At 57.5% G+C, this 17,756-nt stretch overlaps 4 protein-coding genes across 4 annotated transcripts, besides 2 other annotated features; all 4 read left to right on the plus strand.

The window, feature by feature from the left end:
* The first annotated feature begins 50 nt into the window (after window positions 1–50).
* Window positions 51–594: a repeat region.
* A 310-nt stretch (window positions 595–904) lies between these two features.
* On the plus strand, window positions 905–2,971 carry LPMP_341940 (hypothetical protein; the record flags this gene model as incomplete). The annotated part of the gene is made up of 1 exon (XM_010704318.1): window positions 905–2,971. One exon carries the CDS (start codon window positions 905–907, stop codon window positions 2,969–2,971), a length of 2,067 nt encoding a protein of 688 aa, XP_010702620.1.
* Window positions 2,972–5,805: 2,834 nt separating this feature from the next.
* LPMP_341950 (hypothetical protein) lies at window positions 5,806–7,263 on the plus strand (the record flags this gene model as incomplete). The annotated part of the gene is made up of 1 exon (XM_010704319.1): window positions 5,806–7,263. The coding sequence occupies one exon, from the start codon at window positions 5,806–5,808 to the stop codon at window positions 7,261–7,263; it is 1,458 nt and encodes a 485-aa protein (XP_010702621.1).
* A 354-nt stretch (window positions 7,264–7,617) lies between these two features.
* Window positions 7,618–7,908: a repeat region.
* A 6,481-nt stretch (window positions 7,909–14,389) lies between these two features.
* LPMP_341960 (vesicle-associated membrane protein, putative) lies at window positions 14,390–15,007 on the plus strand (the record flags this gene model as incomplete). Its single annotated transcript, XM_010704320.1, has 1 exon — window positions 14,390–15,007. The coding sequence occupies one exon, from the start codon at window positions 14,390–14,392 to the stop codon at window positions 15,005–15,007; it is 618 nt and encodes a 205-aa protein (XP_010702622.1).
* Window positions 15,008–16,453: 1,446 nt separating this feature from the next.
* Window positions 16,454–17,320, plus strand: LPMP_341970 (hypothetical protein; the record flags this gene model as incomplete). Its single annotated transcript, XM_010704321.1, has 1 exon — window positions 16,454–17,320. One exon carries the CDS (start codon window positions 16,454–16,456, stop codon window positions 17,318–17,320), a length of 867 nt encoding a protein of 288 aa, XP_010702623.1.
* Between the last annotated feature and the right edge of the window lie 436 nt (window positions 17,321–17,756).

The raw sequence follows: 17,756 nt of genomic DNA on the forward strand, positions 1-17,756 counted from the left end.
AGTGTGGCATTCTGAATGTCTTTATGTTCTCCTAGCCCTACGAAACCCGCGACGACGCGAGACGCCGCAGCGCGGCATCGCAGGGCCCAGCACCCCCGCTCTGAGTGGAGAGGGGCCCAGCAGCCTCCCTGCCCCTGCCAGCACCGAGCCGCTTTTGGTGCTGGCAGGCTCCAGCACCGACGACGCTGGAAAGCCAGAGCGATGCATCGCTGCTGATGTCGGCGGCCAGGCCCCGGGCGGCGCTGCGTCGGCGAAACCTGCAGCGGTGAGCATGCTTGTGCCATCCATGTGATAGGCAGGGTGCCCGCGTGGACCGAGCGTACCTCGCCCGGCTGCGGCTGCCCACTGGTGTGGGGGACCGGAGCCGCCCCCGGGGAGGGGGTGCACCAGGTGGCGGCCGGCACAACGGGAGCGGCTGTGGGTCGACCAGCGGTGTGTGTGTGTGTGCGTGTAGAGCTTGAGACAGGGGCCATGCTTGGATGGCTGAGTCGGTGCATTGCTGTGACGCGTCTTTGCAGCTGCTTCGCGCGACGCAGTGGGGGACCCGTGGCAGGCCCGGCGGTGTGGGGTTGCTACTCAGGTTGTATTGCCGAGCAGATGTGATGGAGAAACGAAAAGGTGGGTGTGATTGTTGCTGTGACGGCGCGTTTTGCACTACCACCGCAGGGAGGGTGAGAGAAAACGCGGATGAGGTGTAAGGCAGTGGTGGCGTGCATCGTTCCTGGAGGTGTGCTCAGCTCCCTCTCTTTTCCTCTCTTTGCTTCTCCCACATTTTTTCACTGTGGTCATTTACCTCTCTTCTTCTGTCTAAACCCACGTGCATACACACATGCACACATGCGAATCCATACATACATGGATCAGTACTTCTGCTCGACTTCGTAGGTGATGTGGGAGACGCAGCATGGCTTCCACCGGCACTTACATAGCGGAGTGGTTTCGCCACCACCTTTCTTCTGTTGTAACCTTTCAGAAGCAGTTTGTAGATGATGTCTCTGAGAAGGTAAAGGAGCAGAAGGCTCAGTTTGACCGACACGCCCGCGAAACGAAGGAGCGGGCAGTGCAGCTCCACCTGGATGAGCTGGAAGAGAAATACCTCTGTTGCGTATGCGGAAGAGGCGGTGAAATACGAGAGGACGATGAGCTGGTATACAGCACGTATTCCATGATCGAGTTGCCGCCCCGGGAGATGCTAGAGGCAGCGGTGCGCGAGGAACTTGCCGACGCTGAGATGTCGGACGAACGCATCAAGCAGCAGCAACGCATGCTTACTTTTCGGCAGCGTCGCTCTCAAAAGTCCTCTACGAAGCCAGCAGCCACGTACGACAGTGACACCAGCAGTGATTCCTCCTCTGACGCTTCCGTTGCACCATCTGGCGGGCGTCCTGAGAGAACGAAGAAGGGAAAGCACCAGCGAAGAAAGCATAGGTCTTCTCAGCACAAGCGGGCCAAGTCATCCTCTCAACGCCATGTGGTGTCTTGGCCGCGGCGCCAGCGTGAAGAGTCAGAAGACCAGCACTTCGACTACGATGTCCGAGAGAAGCACACCACCCTCGACACCTCTAAACCGAACACCCAAAAGTCGCTTTCTTCGGAGAATCCACCCGCACGCTCTGTAACAGCATGTAGTGGTGCGATGGCGATCCAGACTTCGGACATCGCGGTGATGGACCCCGATATGGTCGGTCCGCTCGATGTGCGAAACACGGTTTACAAGATTCAACACGCGGTGCTGCACAAGGAGGCCCGTGTGCGCCGCAAATCTGTAGTGGTGCACAAGGACAAGGGTCTGATGACGATTGAGGAGTCGGAGATCGAGATGTTTTCGCACTTTTTTCAGCGCCCAGTTCACGGGTATTTGTGCACGGCATGCTACACGTGTGCCCGACGTCGCCTTGACACTCTCACGCAGCAGATCCGTGCCATCCTCTTTAAAGCAGAGCATCCGATTCTACGCCGGTTGCCGGCTAAAGAGCTGGAGGCTTTGATGACTGGCAATCAGGTACCAGCTACCTTCATTCAGAGCATTTTGGCCGTTCAGAGGCGGTGGGCTCGGCTCATGGACGAGCAGCGGATGGAGTTGCATCGCGCAGAGGCCGGCGCAGGCCCGGCGCAGGGTCCCACCTGTGCTTTTGCGGCCGAAGAACGCGCGAGGGGGACGTCGCAGGAGAACGACGCAACGACCCTGATGACAGCTTTGCCCGACGAGAGCATTCTGATCCTCCGTGAGGAGGTGCGATGTGGCGCCTGCCAGCGCCGCCTGGCGTGCTTTTTCGAGCCCAAGTCCGTTCTCTTTCTCTGCCAGTTTTGCACTGCCCGAGATCGCTTTTACCGCGAGCACGCCGTGTGCATCAACGATGAGGCAATGCCTCTGACTCTGACGCATCTCTTGCAGAGTTTGGCGCTCTACTACCGTGGCACTCATCAGCAAATGGAGCTCCGCCAAGCACCGCTGTCAGCCATTCCAGAAGCACAAACTGACTTATTCCCACTCACGAAGATTATGCGTGAAACAGAGGGTCTGTTTGCGTGCCAGGCCCCGGCTGTCGCCAACGCCGATCTTCAGGGCTGCCAAAGGGTTGCCGAGGTGGAGCCGACGCTCAGCGCTGAAACCTCCACGCACGGTACTGAGGTGCCCGTTGCAAGGCCATGCACTTCAGCGGCCTCAACACGCTGGGTAAGTGGGTCGGCAGTACCACTTCAGGAACTGCGCGAACGGGTTGGAAGGACGATGATCAGCCTATTCGATGGAGTCCAGGTGGAGGGGTCGGGAGTGAATCTTTTCAAGAACACTGCTTCGGCGTCTTCTGCATCCAGTGTTTCGGATCTGTTCCAGTCTGCTCCAGTACCGCAGCCGCCGCTCTTACCAAAGGACGGGAGTTCGGTTGGGCAAGGTGGCGCGCGTGCCGCAGAACATTTGCTGGGCAATGGCAGCACAGCAGCATCGGCACCGCCTGCCGCCATTGTATAGGGCCAAGAGGGATGCCTGGAAAACACAGCTGCGGGATCGTCGCCCATGGCACATACTGCGGACTTCTCCGAAGCTCAAAGCTCACACTGGGGCAGCTTGTTCTGAAGGTGATAAGACTCCTTCCACTTATGCACTATGGTGACAGCGGCAAGCATTTCTGTGTAGCGCTTACGAAGGTTGCTTGCCTCTGTTGGCTGCGGTTGCGGTCTTCGTCGTGCTTAGCTGGTGCGGGTTCATTCTTCAGGCAGTTTGCGAAGTCTCTGGCTCTTTTTTCATCCCCCACTCTTCCTCTCTATGCCTTCCTCCTCCGCCATTTTAGGGGCGTCTCGTAGGGCAGTCGTCTTTTTGTTTCAGGTGTGTGTGCCAGTGAGGAGGGGGTCAGTAAAGGGGAGAGGCTCGAGTCTGCAGAACCGCCTCCCTCTTTTCCTGTGGGAGGTGTTTGCTCTCGCCCTCTCCTTTTTTCTCTTGTTGCGAACGTCGGTAGCTTTTGACGCTATGCGATGCGTGCCCGTGCACATCCTCCTCGCCTCTTGTTTGCGTTCTTCTCATCCACTGGTTTTAGTGTTGACTTTGGTTGCCGCACTTCGTGCTTTTTGCGCGCGCGCGTGTTTTTCCTTGTCTGACTCTCTTGCTATATTGGCCACGACAGGTGTTGTGGTTTGATCCAGTTTGCATCACCGCTGTCTGCGTCCCGTGGGCGAGTGTCTACCGCGAGCTGCCCACCCACTGTGCCCAGTCCCTACCACCCAAGATGCAATGAAAACAAGAGGCTCAGCTTTATAGGATCACAGAATACGCATGTCAATGACACACAGGTAGATGCGCTCCTTTCCTCTTGATGGGCGGCAATGTCACGAATGAAATATTGGCAGATTCGAGGTATACACCAGCAAACCCGCAAAGCCGGAGGGGCCTTACGTGCGTGGTAGGAGGGTGCTTCTGATGAAGGGTGTAAAGCTCTACACACACACATTCAGTTGCACACGCACATTTGCTTATGGGCTGGGTCCTTCGTGGCGATCGCCTTTCTCCTTCGTGACGTGGATACATTCAACAGAGCCTTCTCTCCTACCTTCTCTTCCAGCGCTCTCTTTTTTGCCTGCGCTTCTCTGTTCATGCCGATTTCGTGGTATCTCTCTCTCTCTGTGTGCCTCCATCCCAGCCGGTGAGTCGAAAGGCCCTCTGCATCGCCATGAGGGGCTCGCCCAAGAGGGAAACTGGGCAGCAGTTTCTGCCTCTCAGGACACGCTCGCTCACAAAACATTTTCTTTCTCGGCAAACGAAACAACACACCAAAAACAAGAAGCATTGTGAACTCTAGGGAGTCTCTGGCAGTGTCTCGGCACCCCCTCCCTCAATCTCAATCTCGCTCTCTCGCTGCTTCTACCGATTCTTCCGCGAAGTACACACTCGCCGACGAGCCGTGACAACTCTCTAAATGCCTAACACCTCTCCACGACTGTTTCCATCATTTCCTTCCTCTCACGTTTTCTTCAACATTCCCACGCGCGCGCTCTCACTCTTGGGGGGCGGAGGGGGAAATCACGCTGTGAAAGCCAACAGAAAAGCCTAACACAAACGATTGCCATCAATCATACTTTCTATATCGCAGCGAGTGGAGGAAGAAACGAGTTTTGACTTGTGCTCGAGTATAAGTCCTTGTAACTCTCCCCTTCCCGCTGCACACGCACGCACCCTTATGCTGCTGTTGTTTTTTCCCCTTCTTCCTATCTACCTCGCTGCACGCACGTCGCTATACACACGCGCAAAACACGTCCACACCCGTACCTCCCCCCCCCCCACACATATATATATACACACAGGCAGAGGTGATACGTGCAGCCTTCTCAGCAGCGGGAAACCCGAGCTGGAAAGGAAAGATAGGGCACGGCTTTGACGATTAAGTCGAGCGACGTCCCTCTTACAGTCGTTTTTTTTTGTGTTTCTTCGCTTGGTTGCATTGAACGTCTATTACGATGTCACAAAACGAAGGGAGCATGCCGCATCAGCAGGCGACTGCCATGAAGAAGCTGCGCTTCGACGACTCTCTCTCTACTGGGATAGGTGGCAACTCCGAAGCATGGCTAGCTGGCGCCGACTGCAGCGCCACAAGCGCACGCTCGGCTCTCAAAGCCTCCCCTACCGGCACCAATCCTTCGTACCTCGTCTCCTCCCTGCGACGCACATCAGAGGCGGCAAGCGCGCACAGTGGTGTGCACGTGCAACTTAACCCAAACGCGGAGGTCATTGAGCATGACGGCAGCGTCACTACTCTTGATGCTGCAACTATGGAAGTCACACACCCGGTCACAGCGGTTGAGAAGTCTGCCGGCGAGGTAGCAAACTTCCTGGCTGACGTGGGTGCTTGTATCGCAGCGACTCCGAGCGTGAGCGTGGGATCTCTGGGTGCGTCGCTCGGCTCCTCGCTGAGGGTTCCTGTCGATGTAGTGACAGCAAGTGTTGCCTCAGCTTCACAGGCCGCCGGTGAGGACCCCTGCGAGCGCTTTCGTTCCCTACTGCTGCAGCTCTCCAGCCTCACCTTGGAACATCGCCCAAAGGATCCGGAACAGTACATTATTGACCACCTGAAAGCACGGCTGCTGTCGAGCACCGTGTCCGCCCGCGCCTCACATACAGGTGGCACGACGACAGGTGAAGAGTATGGACCGCTGGCAGGTGCCACGGAGGCCACGACTGCTCCCGGGAGACCGGGCGCGACCCTCCCAGAGCGCAGCAAGGAGACGAGCACTGCGACTCTATTAACGCTGCAGGGTGATACAGTGGTAGAGCGCCTGGCAAACAACGCTATACTGAGCGAAGTTGCTCGCGCGGTGATGACGCGCTTGGCGGTGCAGCTCATAAGTGCTCAGCCCGACGACCCGGAGGACTTTCTATGGGCTCGTCTAGAAGCACGCAGCTTCAGCGAAGACGTGACGCACGATGTAGCGTTCTCCGCCGGCGGTTACCCAGTTGTGCGCCCCGAGGACCCGACGCAGGTGAGCCTGCTAAAGGATATTCCAGTGACGTCCCCAGGCTACGTGGTAGCAACGGGTCTGCTGCCGCTGCTCTTTGCAAGAAAGCCGGTGGACCCAATCATCTACCTTTTTTATCACATTGGCAGTCGCGCACGTTCCAGCGCTGCCCAGTCGGTGCACTCCTCCACACGGCACCTGCACTTCGATGATGAGGAGGAGAACGGGTTTGATGTCGAGAGCTGCACCTCCCGAGAGTTTGATGATGACAGCAACTTCGCAGCCGATGACACCGCCGAGGTGGGCAGCGCCGGTGGCTCAATCTCAATGATCCCTCTTCAGCGGAAAGGCTCTTTGGGCAGTCTATTCGACAGCGCGGCTTCGCCCACCGCGCAGTTGCCGCGCCGCCGCTCGGATCGGTCAGACAACGTGCGTCATCGCCTGTCCCAGAGCGCGGCAATGCCTCGCAGCGGCAGCACACGGCGCAACACGACGGGTGCAACGCGCACGTCGCGGGACACAACTGCTACACAGCCCCTTCCGAAAGAGCTCGCCGCCCTCAGCGGGAGTAGCTCGGCGCTGAAGCGCGTTAGTGTTGCACAGCAAGATGGGAAGCAGCGTTCGCCGATGCACAGCCATCATGACAACAGCGCCGGGTCGGCGGCTGATATTGGCAGCAGTGCCCCTCGACCCCAGCGAATTCCCTCAGGTAGTGCTGCCGCCAACACGCTGCACTGCATCGAGTCCGACGAGCGCGCGCGTGTGTGCAGCGAATTCGAGGTCCTGCGCCTGCGCGAGGAGCTGCGGCTCGAGCGTCTGCAACACGAAGTCCGCACCCTCACACGAGAGTGCGAGTACCGCAAGCAGGTGGCGCTCTTGAACAGAACAGACCGCATGGCCGACCGTGCCGCTGCCATGGCGCAAGAGGCACTCGAAGAAGCGCACAAGTACCGGGCCTTCCTGTGCGCTCAGATTGACCAACTAGAGGTGGAGCAGCAGCGGCAGCTACGACTGGTTTCGCAGCACTTGGGCCAGCCGTCGCCCTCTCTCTCTGCTGCGGGGGTGTCCCAGCTTCCATCACCGATCTCAGGATACCGTCTTGGTGCTGAGGCCCCGTTGCGGTACGCGGAGTCGCAAGTGCCAAGTGAGCTGGATATCTTGAAGAAGCAGGTGGAGCTGCTCACAATGGAGCAGGTACGCGCACGGAGTATGGGGTATGGCGTGACCCCTGGCTACGCGGCAGCCGCTCCGCATACAACGTGGCTCCCTATCTCTGTGGCGGGGGCCACCGAGTCAGCACGTGCGTCCTACATAAAGTAAACTCCGTCTCTTTCTCTTCCTGTCGTCACCCACAGACAAAATCCCACGAGGACGTCGATGATGTCAAGCTTGTGCGCGCAGCGTGGGGGAGAGGAGGCGGTTTGAGCGCCTTGTGAGGACTGCCGATCACGGAGTTTCTCAGCGTGTAGTTTGGCTCTGGTGTATGTGCGTTTTCCTGACCATGCTTGGCCCAGTCAACCGCTGCTCCTTTTTGCTGTCCCCGGCGGCCAACACGCGCGTTGGTGGTGCGCGCAGGTGAGCAACAAAGAAAGTGCGAAACGAAAGGACACATTTTGGTGTTGTTTTGTTTTTCAACGCCTTATTCGACCACGAGCGAGCCGACTAACATAGTCCTACAGCCCCAGCTACCCTACCGCTGGTGTACTGCGGCGATGCCAAGGAACCAGGCCGGCTAGCACCGCTTTGCGTCACACAACCCCATTGCAGTTCTACCCCATACAGCACAGGCTAGGCCCAGGATTCAGCTCAACATCGCCGCAGTGCAGCAAGAACAAAGAAAAACAGTAGGCGAATACGTATATTCGCTGAATCGTCAACAGGATGCGCAGTGAGCTAATACGAGCGTGACCATGACTGCACGTCTCTTCGACACAGCGCTTGCCCAGACCTGTCGGCCTGCGCCAAGCAAAGAGTGGGAGCGACGAATCGTACAGAAGCAAGTACAGTGCGCCTCGCCTTGGGTCGGCCGCTTTCCCACTCCTGCGGCGTTGCTATTATATTTTGCCCCCCCCCCCCTCCCCCTCTTCCTTGTAGTTGATCGATAATGTGTTTTCTTTCTCCGTTGATTACCATCCCTCTTCTCCCTACTCAGCATGTCTTACTTTGCGGGAGAGGCCTTGCTTTAGTCTACCGGCCATTGCTTGCTCGTTGCCAGCGCTTCGGCACACCACGACGCGTAGACGCACGAAGAATTTGTTTGGTGGGTTCACATGGGCGTGTGTAGGTGGTAGTGGTAGTGTGTGTGCGTACGCTGTTGTCACTTTCTTCTGTGTCTTTTGATTTTTATTATTCTTTGAGTGAAGTGCACAAACACCTCCACCACCGCAAAGCACGACTGTGCAAGTATCTGCGTGCTGCGAAGCAACTGTACCACGAGCACATGACTTCCTACACGGGTGCTTGGTTGGTGGGCACTGGTGGTGCAGCAAGAGATGGTTAGCCCGCCGAGCGTGCGCCGCCGTATTCTCGCCTCCTCATGCGCGCATTCCCCTTCTCCTCAGTGGTACGCCTCTCCTCTACAACCGTCCTGCTTCTGGGCAGCTCATCTCTGCCCTTCCTTTCGTTTCCACCAGAAGTGAGCGACTTTGGGGTTTCTGGTTCCTTTCCCATCCGGTCGACGAGGTCGTCAGCTCTCTTCAACAATAAGTAGTGAAGATGGGCCTCCTCACCCTCGAGCAAGCGCTGGGCGTGATGCAACACTAACATCAAAAAGCGTGCATGCCCCTCGGCTAAGGACCGATGAGGTGGGTGACGCCGCCTCTTACCTCGCCTGTCAGGCCAAGAGTACGCTGCATCCATAGAAGCTGCAGCACGAGCGTACTCAGGCAATTTGGGGGTGTGAGCAGAGCGATCTGATCAACGACGACAGGCGCAAAGGGTGCAACATGCCTGTAAAGAGCAAAGCCCCTTCCCTTAGTCACTCCTCTCGTGCATCTTTACCTTCTTTACCTGAAGGACAAGGAGCGAGACGCGGCCAACCTCGCTGGGCTGTGGTCGTCGTGGTGCAGCCCAGGGAAGAAAGAAGGCGACTCGGCAGAACTCGCAAACTTTCGAGTTTGTGTCTTTCCAGGAGACTAAGAGGGGGCCTTTGGTGGGCTCGTCGAGAGGCTTCCAGTGCTCCTCTGTCCACCTGCAACCAAAGGGGCGTACCTCAACCATCTGCTGCGCGATGTGTCGAGAACACAGGGCGGCGTACTCAAGGGTCGCTTCCAGCGAGGACGTCTTTCAGGGTTTCTTCCGCTACCCTGCAGAGTGGAGCTGCTTTGATGGCGGCTCCTTTACGTCGTCGCAATCTGCAACGCCAACGGTGAGCAGATTGATGCCGCGGATATGGCGAATACCGAAGCTTGAATCATGGAGCTCGTGCCATCAGTGACCGGTTTCGCAAAGAGCCCGAGATACCAAGACCGTGGTCGAGACAACGCTCAGGGTGGGCAGAGTCGGCAATGGTGGGCGTGGCAGCCAAACACCCTGGAACCGCAGCGGAGGCGAGGCTGCCGATGTGAGTCCTCCAAGACGAAGGCACCGCTCCTTGCATTAAGAACACTGCGATCCCTTGTGAGCGAAGAGGTGGATGCACGACCGCGATTTACGGTGAAAGTGAAGGCAACCCCTCGCCGAATGTGCTGCGGCGGAAACTGTGTGAAAAGGGGGAAGTTTCACTACAGGTAAAGTCAACAAGGTAAAGATGGACTCTACTCTGCCAGCCCTACTTGCCGCCGCGCTCTGTTTCGACTGTGTTGTAACTCAAGCGCCGCCCACAGCGGCGGACACCTATCGGTTTCTCCCGGCCCCTACGCCACCACTGGATATTCCTGGCATCGTTGAGGAGGGTGAGCAGGAGGGAGGGGGGGAGCTCTGGAGTTGCGCCTCTCTGCCGCAAACGCTCGCTGCGCATTGGACAGATCTCACAGTGGTGCTCTGCAGAGATGCCCGCCAGGAACGTGGCGGTGGTGGCGGGAGGCTTTTGTTGCTGCTCGGCTTGTCGCGTTTTTTTTTTTTGCGCTATCTAGTCTAGTCGCGTGTGTGTGTGTGTGTGTGGTGTGCCGAGTCGATCGCTAGCCGACTGCGAGTTTTCCTGGCGGAAGTGCACCAGCCTTTACTGCCACGTAGCCAGTTTTGGAGGCAAATCTGGGGACTGCTCGAATGACGCCTTCCACAGGAAGTTGCCGCAAAGACGCCAGCTTTGGAAGGCGGGAGCGAAACCGATAGCAGAAGAATTGACGAGTTTCCCCGCAAGGTCATGTGAGCAGAGGAGACGCTCTTGCAGGTCGCAGCCTCTATTACGTGTGAAAGGCAACCTTTCTGGCGGCATTGGATGACGGAGTCGACAAGGCGTTCACAACATGAGCGGTGGTGAATAGAGTGGATCGTCCAGGGCTGGATAGAGAAGCCAGGCCATCGGTGTGCAACAACCATACGCATTTACCACCCTCCGAGACGGGGCCCTTTGGCGGGCCGCTTTTTTTTCTCTCTCTTATCCTGACTGCAGACGACGCAAGGGCTACCCGCGACAACATAGCAGAGGCACACCTGTGCTCGGCGTCGAGAGTGTAGGGCACGTCTGAGGCGGCCAGGGAATCACAACGAAGGACTGGCGCTTTTAACACGAGTGGCAGGGGCAGTGGTGCTGGGGCTTTACTATCAGGGCGAAGAGCTACAACTTAACATAGTAATCCTCTCCCCTCCCTTCTCTGCCTCTAGGCGAGAATGCCATAGCGGACACAACAACCTCCTGTCAGGGCAATCCACATTCGCAGCCGAAGGAGAGGCATGTGCAGCCCTGATGCCACGCCGTATTTTGACTGAATAGGTCCCCAGGAAGAGGACGTGGTGGTGTCCCCACGGGACTGGTTGATTGACTAGACTTGTCCTCCCCACGTGGCCCAACGGGCTTGGACAGCAGTCACCCTCCCGACACACACACACACACACATGCACACACACGCACGATCCGGCAGCAGCACATCCGTTAGCTGTGCAAGCTGAAAACGATGCGAGCAGCGCTTTTTGGAACTAAACATCGCGTCAGCAGCAGTTACGTTGGTGAGCAGAATGCACAGGACCAGAGGCTGCAAGTGGCCCAAGCGCGCGAAGGCGGGATCCAACATCAAGACGGCCCTCCTCAATCTTCAGCTCTGCACAAACGTGCGCGAGAGAATCGATGTGTCGGCGTATCCACAATGGAGAGCAGCACAGTCCACCACTCACCGATGCGAGGAAGAGCAGCTGTTCAACCCGCCGTCTCACCCTCCCCCCCCCCTAATCGACGAGTCCCAGTTGCAGACGCGCGAACACCTCGCCGAGAGCCTCATCTCATCTCTTTAGCTAGACATGGGGTGGTTGTTGGCGGCAAGGGCGGGTGATACCGAGGAGCTGATGCCGAGGGACATCAGCTTCAGCGCGTCCCCGGGCCGGGCAGCGCCAACGGTGCGAGTGAGCATGACCGTTCGAGGGGGCAAGGGGGGTGCGGCTCAGAGGTCCATACGCGTTGCTATCCCACCTCCTCTGCGAGGATTCCCTCAGTGTTGTGACAGTTTGTGGAGAGGTGAGGCCTGTGGCAAGCTCTGTTTGCACGACTGGGGCTATTCAAGGACACGGCGCGCGCAGCCCTGCGCTTGTCAAACCCTAAAGCGGCGCTCCCGACGGTGCGCAGGAGGGGGGGGGACCACGTTGCCGGGCACCCTCCAGAGGCAATTGGGCTATGGCCGCCATCTCATGGCAGAGGTGCTAACCGCGCTGGACAACGCGGGAAATCCCCTCCTCATGCTGAGCACAGCGTCATGAAAGCGCCGCAGGCGTGGAAACTGGGGATACCTTTAGCAGCGCTCTACGCCGAAATTCGCCGCTTGCATGACAAGCCGCCGGTCCAAATGCCTCCACCCACGAAGTGGCCGTTTAATTGGCAGCACACCGACACCCGTCGACCTCGGCGCCGTTCACCCGTTGCCGGTGGCCCATGAGATAGACTCGGCGCTATGGACGTTTTGTGGGCACATCGCAAGCGATGAAGCTCGCAACACTTATGCTGGGGGCGCGTGAGCCGCGCGTTGGCAATGGGCACGCTTGAGGCCATGCGCCACCGCATACGGGCACAGGTTGCCCAGCGGCCGTACAAGGTGTAATGGAGGTTTTTCCGCCAGAGGGGAATGGACGGCGGCAGATGGGCACCGAGCCGAACCTGAACTCTATCATGCGCAAGGAAGAGCTCCCACCATCGACGAACCCCATGAGGCTGGAGCGCAGACGAGGGATACGGTGCGTTGAGTACATGATCCAAGTACGCTTTGGAGTCTTTTACAATGCCACTTCGCTCTCCGAAGCGGTTCGTGATTGCTTTTTCGGCTGACCTCATTGAGGGGTATCTGCACCTAAAGACACTGCCAACAGGTACGCGATGGAGCGTGGTCGTGGGTCATGGTGTCATGAGCATCACCGTGTACACTCTGACTGACACGATCACCTTCACTTCTATCGGCAACCTAGTGATTGCCACGAGGGAAGGCTAAGAGCAAGTTCTTCTTTCAGCCGTACGAGCAACCCTCACCCATATTCGGCAGGCGAGCTCTGCTGGCATCCCCAGACAGGAGCGGTGTTGCGCGCAACAGGTACAGAGCTGCTGCAGGCGGTACAAGAGGAGCAACCCTCTTCGTGGAGTGCGTCTTTTGTGGGACGGCGGTGAGCAAATTCGAGTTTCAAACTCGAGGCGGCGAGGTCCGCTGACGTCAGCGATGCTCGCCGCAGCATTCGACGACGATGAATCCTGCCAGTCCCTTTCTTTGTTGCTCGTTCACCACTGTTGAGAGCGCATCGTTGTGTCTACCGCCCAATATATCGGGGCAGAGAACACGGGACTCACGGCTTCCGTACCCGGACCCTTTAAAGTACGAGGCCTCATGCAGGATGGAGGGCTGCCGCCCATTCAGAGCCCGCGTGATGGCCCGATCGCTTCTGAGACGCGCGTTGGTTACCACGTCGGGGCGTATGTGACTCTCAGTCCGCTTTACGGACGCTTCGGCTGAGGTCGGGGGTTGGGGTGCCTGGACTCGCTGGCGCACTGGTGGGGGGGGGGGACTGTCGGTGCCACCAAAGGTGGGTGCACGACCTTGAAGGCGAAGACAGCACCCCCATCGCCCAATGAAACCCTTCACGACGAAGCATTCGATGCCCGCGGAACCAGCGGCAGCATTGGAGACCCTCAGGGTGCTTTTCCACCGCTCTCCGGAAGAGGGTCAGGAGCGGGGCTGTGAGGACCCACACCCACAGCGCCATTGTGTGGGCGCAGCAACGACAGAGAGCGGCTACTGCGGGATCGGACGAGGATACGCCTTGAACACTCTGCCTCAGTGTACGCATGCCCCTTTTCCACAAGAAGAGCGCACAGGTGAGATTCTTCTCTACGTGGCAGGTAAAGCCAACCACCACCCCCGATGACCTCTCCCGCAACGTTGAGACTAGCGACTCCGCACCGACAACCGAGCCCCTCCCCCCCCCCCCCCGGGACGACAACCTCGGACTTCCGAGGTTGCAAAACACCTCTTCATCATCCCCCGTACAAGTCATCTAGCGGACAAGGGAAGCGGAGAGGCTACCGATAGGGGGGAGGGACGGTGTATCCCCGATGTCGCAATGGTCTCATAGTAGTCCACAAATTCATCGCACAACCGAAAGGGGGGGGGCTCAATGGCCCCCAATGTGTGCTACACAAACCGGTGAAGCGATGCGAGACGTATGCGAGTGGCGTTTCTGCTCCACTTGGCACGTCCTTCAGTCTCCTCCTCCCCCCCTCCATGTCCCTCAACGCCTTTTCCACTTCCAATCAAGGACATGAACGAGAAACAGAGGCAACAACAGAAAAGAAAAGCTACAAGACGGGTACGTCGATGACCTAGGAGCAGAACGAATGCCAGCGAAACCACTCGCGCATCTCTACAAGGTAATTCATGGGTGTCCTCTTGCATGACTGTGTGAGGCATCGCCCCTTTCCCGGAGACTGGATGTGCGCGGGTGTGTGTGGCGGGGTGGGGTGGGGCGAATGCAGCAGTGAATGTCGCAAAAAGGGTGGAAGTCCCTCGAGCGCTTTGCAACGCCTCAACACGAACAGGTGCACCCAGCCAGTCTTTCTTTCTCCCTCTCCACCATAAGCCACCGCCGTCGACTGCGCCGGCTGGTCTAGTGCTCGCTATCGTCGCTTTCTCTCTCTACTCTGCCCCTTGTTTTCATGTTCATTACCGCGGACGCATACGTCTGCATCCCCCAACGCCGACCCTGTTGGTCAGCAGCCTGTTGTGTCAAAGGTGCCACTCCAGCATCCCTGCGTGTAGTTTGCTTGTTGATTTGTTCTCCTTTGCGCCGTTACTGCTCGGTTGAGGTTTTCCGCTACATCATGAGGCTCTATGGCTTGCTGATTCTGAAGCCCTACCCGAAGGGGTTTGAGAAGGACCCGGTCATCTGCTGTAGCGCTGTCGACGTCAGCTCCTTTGGTTTCTTCCAGCGCAGCTCTGCCCGCGAGTTCATTGTGTTTCTCTCCCGCACGGTGGCTAGGCGGGTAGCCCTCGGCGCCAAGACGCAGATAACAGAAAATGGGAATGTTGTGTACGCGTATGCGACGCTGGACGGTCTCGTGGCAATCGCGGTGAGTGATATCGAGTACAACGCTCGTGTCGCCTTCACACTCCTGACGGAGTTGGTGCCGCAGTTCCAGCAGACGTTCCGTGGTAAGTACGAATCCGTGGGGGGCAAGGCCGATGAGTTTCTGCACTGGCCTTACCTCAACGAGACCCTGGAAAAGTATCAGAGGCCAGAGGAGGTGGACAAGATCCTGCGGATCAAGCGTGACATCGAGGACACAAAGGTGATTATGTACAATGCAATCGACCAAATTATCGAACGGGGGCAGAAAATCGATGACCTAGTGGCACAGAGCGAGGATCTTGGCATGGCTAGCAAGACATTTTACACCCAAGCGAAGCAGACAAACTCAGGGTGCTGCGCCGTACTATGATGTGGAAAAGAGGGGCCCACTGCTGTTGGTGAGGAAATAACGCAGCGCGAAGGAGCGCAGGTGGAAGGCGCAGCCCAAGTTGTCTTTGCTTGAAACGGCAAGTAATATACGTGCCTGTATGATGATCGCTTGGCTTTCTCTGTTTTCCTTCTTGGAGGGAATCAGGCGTGACCGTGACAGCTGTGGTTGTCACGCGTTGTATTTGAGGTTGGTGCCTTTTTCTTCCTTTTACTTCAACAGTTTTTTCTTTCCTTTTGTGCTTGATTATGTCGATGTTGTCTGCTGATGCGGCGTTGATCAAGAATGCTGTGCGTGTGCTCATCTCTCTCTCTCTGTGCGTCGCCTCCTCTCAGCTTTTGTTGGTTGATGACCCCTTTGTATCCCCCATATACGCGAAAAGTCACCTGGAGAGGGTTCCCTAGGCGCCCCTCCCTCCCCCCCTCCCTCCCTCCTTCTCCTGCCATCAACTTCTCTCCACATGGGACTTGGATCGTGTTGGGTGACATATTTACAGCCAAGTCACGCTCACACACTCACCAATGCACGCGAGTGGTTGAATCAGGTGGAGAGGAGGGAGATGTGTTTTCGTGATCCCCTTGTACACCTGCGTCGGCTCAGACCATCGTGCGCTGCGCTGAATGTTGATAGTGCCTGTGCAGGTGGGAAGGGACTGCGGCGCTACAAGACCCAGCATGTGTCTTTGTTCTTTGCCCCTTGTATGGCGTGCAGAAAAGGGGAGGGGGATGCGCGACTCAACCCGAGCAGAGGTGGGAAAAAGAGGACTCGAGATGCAGGTGACGGTCGCTTTCCGCGCGTAAATTCACCTCTACTCCCATCCCCTCTTCCTCGCCCCTTTCATATTGTGTGCATTATTCCTCTTATAGTGCTCCTCCTCTGGTTGCTTTCCAATCAGCTATTGATGCTCTTTAAACAGGGAAAAAATACACGAAGGAGCTGAGCAGGTCGCGGCGGCGTAGATTCTCTCTCGAGGGACATAGGCGCGCTGCTTTGAATGGAAGAGGGTGAGGCCAGAGACCCGTGTAACCACCAAGCCCGCTCGGCACGTCCCAAGGAGGACCTCTGCATCTTTGCCAGACTCTCTCAGCCCTTCCCTGCTGTTCTGTCAGAAGAAACCCTGCCTGAGTATTGCGTTTTTTTTTTTTGCACCAACTTACCTACATCCGTGCCTCAGTCTCTCTTTCTCTTTCTCTCTCTCTCTCTCTCTCTCGTGTGTGTGCGTGTGTCTTTCCAATCTTCACCATCATCTTTCGATCGCCCTACGCTCGTACTCTGTGCCGTTCCCCTCTACCGCACAATGGCTCACACACGCACGAATATGCATGAAACAATTTGCTCCAGTCAAGGGAATGGAGGTTTGCTGCGCATCGACGCGTTCACCCTCGCTGCTTGACTGTAGGCCAGCTGAGGCACGCGTGGTGGCCCTGTATGGCAATGGGTTGTTCTACCGAAGTAGGTGAGGACGCGGGGTCGCTAGGGCACCAGCGCAGCGACGAGGAGTCGGAGTTTAACGAGGGAGACTGGGAAGAGGGGGAGGAGCAGGACGACGAGTTCAGCGACGAGACTCAGGAGGGAGAGGAAGAGGAGGAGGAGGAAGACGAAGTCGAGGAGGAAGAGGCGGAGAAGGAGCGCCGCTCTAGCGGTTCTTCCGATGGAGACGAGGACGCGGACTCCGAGGGAGCGAAGGGGAGGCAGGAGCAGGAAGGCCAGGAAGAAGGCGATAGCGGTAGTAACGGCGTCTTGGAGGACGACGTCAAGACAGTGCCGCCAGTTACCACCGCCATTGGCAATAGCGGCACCTTCGCTGCAGCATCGCTCTTCGCAGATCTGTCGGTGGGCGCGGGAAGTAAGGGCAGCGTGTTTGGCACTCTTGCCACCTCTGTCGAAGTGCCTCCGTCACCACAGCTACCAACTGCGCCTTCGGCATTCTCCGCTTCTCCCTTGGCAACGGCGCCGCCGCCTCAGCCATTTTCGGCAAGGACGACAAACCCTTTTCCCGGCCCCATTGCGTTGCAAGAGCAGAAGCCGTTAAACGCCGCCCCGGCCTCCCCCTTCCAGCCCGCCGTGGCATCAGCTGCAGCTTTGCAGCAGCAGCAAGACACTATCACGGGCTCCCTTTACTTTGTGGATTTCGAACGGTCGCTTGGACAGAAGTTGTCAAGCAGTGAGTGGCACCGCGCTCGCAGCAAGGATGGAGAGACGCAGGACGTGAAACGCGCCCTGGCGCGGTACGACCTGGTGTTGCCAACCGATAAGTTTGATGAGCAGATCGAGAAGGCATTGTATGGGAACTGAGCACGCCTACCGGGTCTCTTGCCCGTGCCTGCGTAGAGGCGTTCTCGCACGACGACGTGGCAGGGAAAGGCGAACAGCATGGTGTGTTGAATTGCTGCTTATGTGTGCTTGTTTGTTAACTTGAGGAGGGTTTGGCTACCAAAGTGCGATGCCGACGCATAGTCGTTGCACAACGCCGAAGCGAAAAATGACAACACACACGACTTGCTGCCTCCCAAACTACATGGCCGACAAAGCTGCGATGTGAATGTTCATGTTCCACCAGCTCAGCGTGCGTTGAACGGCTCCCTTTCTCCTGCCTCCCTTCTCCGCCCCGATACGGAGGAACTTCTCTCTCCTAATACCATGATGACACAACGCCACTGACTTTTCGTTCGCTTTCTTTTCCCCAACAAGTCGTGCGTTCCCTTCACCTCAAGATCTTATTACTTTCACG

Source organism: Leishmania panamensis (genome assembly GCF_000755165.1).
Source record: "Leishmania panamensis strain MHOM/PA/94/PSC-1 chromosome 34 sequence".
NCBI lineage: Eukaryota > Euglenozoa > Kinetoplastea > Trypanosomatida > Trypanosomatidae > Leishmania > Leishmania panamensis.